Consider the following 6722-nt stretch of genomic DNA (forward strand, 5'->3'; position numbering starts at 1 on the left):
ATCAGGCAGAATGCAATTGTCCTTTGAGAAACGTGCAGGTCCACTTAAATGTGGATATTTTTAAGTAAACACATACTCTACTACAAGATTAGTTGTTGCCTGAATTCTCAGTTGTGGAACCACATATTTGGATAGATGACTATGGAGCTTGAATAACTTTGAATTTTGGTAACTGAGGTGGGTCCAGGGACTAATCCTGCTCAGATGCTGAGGGACTAGTATACTGCAATTGGGAATTAATCTTGTGGGAAAAAAGGCAAGATTGGGCAAATTCAGTTTCCAAGAAACTCATTCAACTATTTCAGCTGTTTTATCCCACATTTTCTTGGAAATATCTCAGCTACTAGAATATGGTCTGGTGTCATAATCTGCTAATCATTGCTATTCATAAATAGCTCAGATAAGAAAGGTAAGAGGACCATCCAGAATAAGAGTGGGAGAATATTATTGTTTACTTACTTGACTAAAAACATGAGCACCAAGGTTCCAAAGATTCCATAGAAAGGAACAAATGTGATGCAATAGCGAATGTAAGAGCTGCTGACCCAGGCAATGTCCTGCAGAAAGAAGTGTTTGAAAGTTAAGCTAGTGGAAATAAAACTGGCTAAATCTTATATCCTGGTACTCAAGGAAGCTGCATCTGGAAAGGACGAAGCATGTACAGTTCCCCTTTCCTACTAGCCTGATCGAGCTCTAGAGAAGGAGTCGATTTGCTTACCTCCCAATACCTTCTCCGGTACATCTCTTGCATGGATTTCAGGTTGAAAGCTACTGGCATGAAAATGTGGACCCCAACTGAGGAAAAAAAGAGGATAGTGAAAAAATAAGCAGATATGATTCCTGCGGAAGCGAGTGGGAGTTGATCTTAACATGCTACCCCTGGAATATTTCCCCTGAGAAGGGATGCAAGGTGGAGAGCCACAACCACATCCTGGATGCTGCTGGGCTTTTAGAGTCTCTGAGGCTGAACCAGGACTTTGGTTGAAGCTCCCTTAGGGAGACTAGGGAAGCTTTGAAGATCTGAGTCATTCTTGATGAAGGTATCCTGGAAAGGCTTCTGCTCTGAGCTTTCAACTTTTCTCAAGGTCCCTGGAATCCTTCAATCCTTCACGATCCTTTGTGTTGAGCCCTGTCACAATATGTCCAGGTGGCAGATATAGAGCAGGCATACTGAGTCTGGCCAGATAGTTATTTACCTGCCCTTCCCCCAGGACCACTGAAGTTGCCTGGAGCACGTAGGAGTCATATGGACAACTTCAGACTTTGACAACTCTCTCCTTGATCAAACTTGAGCCAGAAGCTCTGGAGTCCTCTTCCTGACTAGGCTCCAAACTTGACCTGTAAACTTTCAAAGTCTGTGAACTGTCAGCACAGATGATTTTGTCCACCCTACACACTAAGAGACTTGCACAAATGCTAGAAATCGTTTCTAAGAACAGTTCAAGGCCATGCTCTTGGGATGACTCCAGCCCCCTTAAAATTCTTGCATGAGAAAGTTCAAGACTGTCCAAAGAACTTAATGCATGTTCAGTAGGCTTCTGACCTCCATTTTCTTCGATCATTTGATAGAAAACTTACAATTATAAAATTCTCACTCTGTCCCTCTGAGATGGATCTTCCCTGACTCAGAAATGTCTTTCTCAAGGACTTGGGAGTCATCCCTTTGAAGTACAGTCTTAGAGGATCGGGCTCTGTCCTGCAGTCTTTGGGAGGGTAAGGAGTTTGACTTTGATAAACACCGGTGAGAAGACACACATGGCTTAACCACATGACAAGCTTCCCCTCCCTTTATCCTCTTTCCCTAATTTCCTTTAGCATGTCCCAGTGTTTTAAAAGTCTCCCCCCTTTCTTTTCTGAGAGTTGAGCTCAGCTTATACTGAAGTACCTTTCCCTGCTACAGGAATCTGCATGAAAGCTGTCTCGCCACCCTTATGAAATGTCAAGCTTCATCTCCCTTTGACGGGTTGAGTAGGACTCATTTGTACCTGTCATACTAAGTTGAAGACATTTGAAAGAAAATGACAAAATGAAACAGCTCCTGAGGACGATGTGGTTTGTAAGCTGGGCATTTGCAGGGAAGCTACAATATTCACCCATTCCTCATAAGCTAAGGCTGTATTGTTTTACTACACACAGGAGGAGAGTTCAGACAAGAGACCTCAACAGTTCTTTTCTTATGTGAATACACATCTGTCTGGGCTGGAATAGTTACCTTTCAAACTGGGGAACCAGTGTCCTCCACACCCTTTTTGGTCATGAAAGAGAATAACCGCCTTAGGAGCAGTCCTCAGATTCTAGCACTGGAAGAGGCTGCAGTGGTGGTTGAGCCTCGTGTCTCAGAAAACAGACTCACAGGCCATCCCGGTCAGGGGAGACAGATGACCCCTGGTGGCCAGTGTCTGGGCGAGCCAGATCATCTGCAACAGTTTCTCAATCTTAACACTGTTGGCATCTTAGGGTCAGAGAATTCTTTATTGTTCAGGGCTGTTCTGTGTCCTGTAAGGCATTTCATAACATCCCTGGCTTCAGCCCCATGGATGTCAGTACCATTCTCCCGCTTTGTTGTGATAATCAGAAAAGTATCTATATGGTGTCAAATGTCCCACTGGGAGCAACTATGCTCTTAGGTGAGGACCACTGATCTACAGGAAATGTTTGGAATCTTCCCTAATTTGGGTTTCTTTTCCAAATGAGTAAGCATGTTTTAGACGAGCATATTTTGGGTTCCTAAACTTTCCTTTGTGAGCTATCATGAGTTTGACTTGGTTAAGAGCAGAACATTTTTGCTTCTAATATTTTCAATGGTATTAGCATTATTCAGCTACCCTATTTTCTCTCAAGCCTAGAACATGCACAGATCTATGTTATGTGTGTGTGTGTGTGTGTGTGTGTGTATCTGTCCACTAAAATACCTTCTCCAGCTGTATGTAAGCTGTGGGAACGGTCAACTTTCTTCCACACAGAAGCTCTGCAGGTGACTTTTATTCATGAGACTCTGATTTTCCTGGCACCTACTGTCAGTGCTTGAGCATTCTTTCCCTAGTTTTCCTCCCTGTGCGTATACACTATCCTTTTCTTCTTCATAAGTATTCTATTAATTTATCCAGCACAAGAGTCACATATTCCAGACCCCTTGATTGGCATCCTGCCTCCCATCCTTCTTGGAACATCTCCTTCCCTGTACAGTAGCCAGAGTGATGAGATGCCCATTAAGAATACCTAATAACTCTTCTATTTTCCTCTTCAGATTTCACCCAAATAAGTCTGAAGTAAAGCACGCTGCTTTTTTGGGGCACAACAAGCCATGGGATTGTCTCTCTGTGGGAGGATTTCAGTTGTGCCTTCTGGTTGACAACTGTTTGCTTCAAGGAAATGGGATGATAGGGACTGTGGCTCCCTGGGACTCACCCATGAAGTACAGGTGCTGCTTCTCGTAGTTGATGAATTTGATTTTGTTCTTGCCGTACTGAATGAAGAGAGAATGAAACTAAGGTAAGAACAATATAGACTTCTCTTATTATACTCAAGGTCGTGTGTGTGTGTGTGTGTGTGTGTGTGTGTGTGTGTAGAATCTCTATAGAAAGAGTCATCTGGTCAGAGTTCATTTACTGTCAAACTGAAGGCACTGAAGAAGCAGAACTGAAGGGGGAGGAAATATTGTGGTATCTTTTTTCTTTACTTAAATGTGGGAAATTCTTACAGGGATGGTTCATTCCGTTTGACTTCAGGGATTGTGATCGTTTATTATTATACCCATGGGAGCCATTTTAAAATATTTGTCCTGGTGTGGAATGGAATGTTGATTGAGGAGAAACATTTCTGATAAGTTTTTAAGGTCTTCTCCAACCTATGTACTTAGAATTCTGCTTGAAGCACAGTCTGCTTGTATCTATTCATCCATTTAACAGGTATTTGTTGAATGGTTGTGTTATAAGACACATAGTCATAACCTCTAGTATCTACTTCATCTTTCCTCCTTTAACTCCATCCTGGATCTCATGCTGTGATTTACTCATTTTAAGGCTTGATAATGTATAATCTTACCACTGGGGATTTGAGTCATTTCCTAGGGGTCTTCTTAGTTAATTTAGTCTGTGTCCAAATGTACAAAGGCCACAAGTATCTTGAGAGGAAGCATAGAAGTAATGGTTTATCTCTATTACCTAAGAGACACTTAATAAATGTTTAGTTGAAGGAATTAATGAATGAATGATAATTCAAATCTCCTCTATAATTTTACCATATGTCAGTCACTTAAAACACTGTGAGTCGTGTTTAATTTTTTGCTTTTCCCATTCTTTGGGTATCATCCCTTCTACATATGTCCTCTGTTATTTGGATATTAGAGTTGACCCTTCTTTCTCTTACTATTGTAAATAAAAATAAATGTCATGATGATAAAGTAATGATAGTTATTTGCAGTTACTCCCAAGCTTCTGGATATTTAAGTGGTAGGAAACTTGAAAGAGGGAGCTGGTGGGAAATTTTGGAGAGTTGGTAAATGTAGGTGAAGGATTGATTTTTGAGTATTGCTCCATAAGAGAAGTCTAACTTTTCCAGATTATGAGTACAGGACCTGGCCCTAGAGGATCTAATTAATACTTACTAAAAGAATGAATGTTTGAAGAAAGTGGTAGAAAGACTGACAGTAAAAAGGGAAGAACAGAAACAGTTAAGGCTTACCAGAATTAGTTTTGTTGTGAAACAACTGAATTTTAGAGATTAAAAGATTTTAAGTAATGTGTTGTGCAGTTGCTTTGAAATTAAAGTATACAGAACCTAAGGCTCGAGGGATATGTCTCTAGAATGGTGGAGAAGTGATGATGTCTCCATCCTCCGTGAAGTGGCAGCATGTGAACTAGATACAGTTCTACAGAAGGCACTTCTGGAGGGGGTCAGGCTGCCTCATGAACTTGAGTGAGACAAATCTCCATTGCTGTGAGGGAATGAGGAGAGAAGTAAAAAATGTCATAAGTTTAGTGGTCAGCCAAGGAGTTCACAGGGATTCCTTGGTGGCTCAGACTGTAAGGAGTCTGCCTGCAATGTGGGAGGTCCAGGTTGGATCCCTGGAGAAGGAAATGACAACCCACTCCACTATTCTTGCCTGGAAAATCCCATGGATGGAGGAGCCTGGTGGGCTGTAGTCCAAAAGGTCACAGAGAGTCAGACATGAGTGATCAACTTCACTTTAGGAGTTTGCAAACTTTAGAGAGCTCAAACTTTAGAGAGCTCTGACTCTTTTGTGGAGTCATTGTGAAGAACAACTGACTGAAGACTACAGTCAAGGTATCTTTCTTTTTTCCTTTATATCTCGGCAGGAGACTCTTTTTTGCTAATTGAAAGAAGGTTGTCTTCCAAAACTGGGAAAACCTATTTTCAGAAAGTTGCACAATTCTGGTTACCACAAAGTCCATGCAGCAACTGACCAAGCTACACTCCTTTGTTATTAGAAAGCTCCTAAATTCTTCCAGAGGGAGATAGAGCCTCTTCCTAAGCACTTAATTCTCAGGATCCATTATTTCTTCTCAAGGAAAGATACCTTTCTGTGCTTATCCTTATACCTTCTATGTTGAAAGCAGACTCTAAAAATCTTGGTAATAATCCTTACATGCTGGTTTTTAAGCTGAGATTTAAGAAAGTCAACAGCTGAGACATCCTGGAGTTTGCTTGCCTTTATCTGTTGCTTAAGAAGTCTGAATTAATCAATGGAACAAAATAGAAAGCCCAGAGACAAATCCATGTACCTATGGACACCTTATCTTCGGCAAAGGAGGCAAGAATATACAATGGAAAAAAGACAACCTCTTTAACAAGTGGTGCTGGGAAAACTGGTCAACCACTTGTAAAAGAATGAAACTAGAACACTTTCTAACACCATACACAAAAATAAATCCAAAATGGATTAAAGATCTAAATGTAAGACCAGAAACTATAAAACTCCTAGAGGACATAGGCAAACACTCTCCGACATAAATCACAGCAAGATCCTCTATGACCCACCTCCCAGAAATTGTAAATAAAAGCAACAATAAACAAATGGGACCTAATGAAACTTAAAATCTTTTGCACAACAAAAGAAACTATAAGCAAGGTGAAAAGACAGCCCTTAGATTGGGAGAAAATAATAGCAAATGAAGGAACAAAGGATTAATCTCAAAAATATACAAGCAACTCCTGAAGCTCAATTCTAGAAAAATAAATGACCCAATCAAAAATTGGGCCAAAGAACTAAACAGACATTTCTCTAAAGAAGACTTACAGATGGCTAACAAACACATGAAAAGATGCTCAACATCACTCATTATCAGAGAAATGCAAATCAAAACCTCAATGAGGTACCGTTACACGCCAGTCAGGATGGCTGCTATCCAAAAGTCTACAAGCAATAAATGCTGGAGAGGGTGTGGAGAAAAGGGAACCCTCTTACACTGTTGGTGGGAATGCAAACTAGTACAGCCACTATGGAGAACAGTGTGGAGATTCCTTAAAAAACTGGAAATAGAACTGCCATATGACCCAGCAATCCCACTCCTAGGCGTACACACCGATGAAACCAGATCTGAAAGAGACACATGCACCCCAATGTTCATCACAGCACTGTTTATAATAGCCAGACATGGAAGCAACCTAGATGCCCATCGGCAGATGAATGGATAAAGAAGCTGTGGTACATATACACCATGGAATATTACTCAGCCATTAAAAAGAATTCATTTGAATCA

The 6722-nt window shown here is 40.9% G+C and overlaps 2 protein-coding genes across 6 annotated transcripts in view; one reads left to right on the plus strand and one right to left on the minus strand.

Annotated features, from left to right (window-relative positions):
• The window catches only part of LOC110122474 (fatty acid desaturase 2-like protein FADS2B), a 53309-nt gene that overhangs the window by 7323 nt on the left and 39264 nt on the right, over positions 1-6722 (minus strand). For both annotated transcript variants that reach the window (XM_070472932.1, XM_070472931.1), the window contains exons 6-8: positions 3409-3466; positions 719-795; positions 460-557 (exon numbers count right to left, since the gene is read on the minus strand). In XM_070472932.1, coding sequence (XP_070329033.1) covers positions 460-557; positions 719-795; positions 3409-3466 — 233 coding nt within the window. The remainder of the gene's footprint in view (positions 1-459; positions 558-718; positions 796-3408; positions 3467-6722) is intronic.
• LOC110144557 (olfactory receptor 5J3-like) overlaps positions 1-6722 on the plus strand; it is a 141163-nt gene that overhangs the window by 1444 nt on the left and 132997 nt on the right. For 2 of the 4 annotated variants that reach the window (XR_011489850.1, XR_011489849.1), the window contains exon 2: positions 3248-3492. The exons of the other annotated variants lie outside the window; for them this stretch is intronic. The gene's annotated coding sequence lies outside the window, so the exon portion shown is untranslated. The remainder of the gene's footprint in view (positions 1-3247; positions 3493-6722) is intronic. 4 annotated transcript variants of the gene reach the window in all.

Source organism: Odocoileus virginianus, chromosome 10 (assembly GCF_023699985.2).
Source record: "Odocoileus virginianus isolate 20LAN1187 ecotype Illinois chromosome 10, Ovbor_1.2, whole genome shotgun sequence".
Lineage (NCBI taxonomy): Eukaryota > Metazoa > Chordata > Mammalia > Artiodactyla > Cervidae > Odocoileus > Odocoileus virginianus.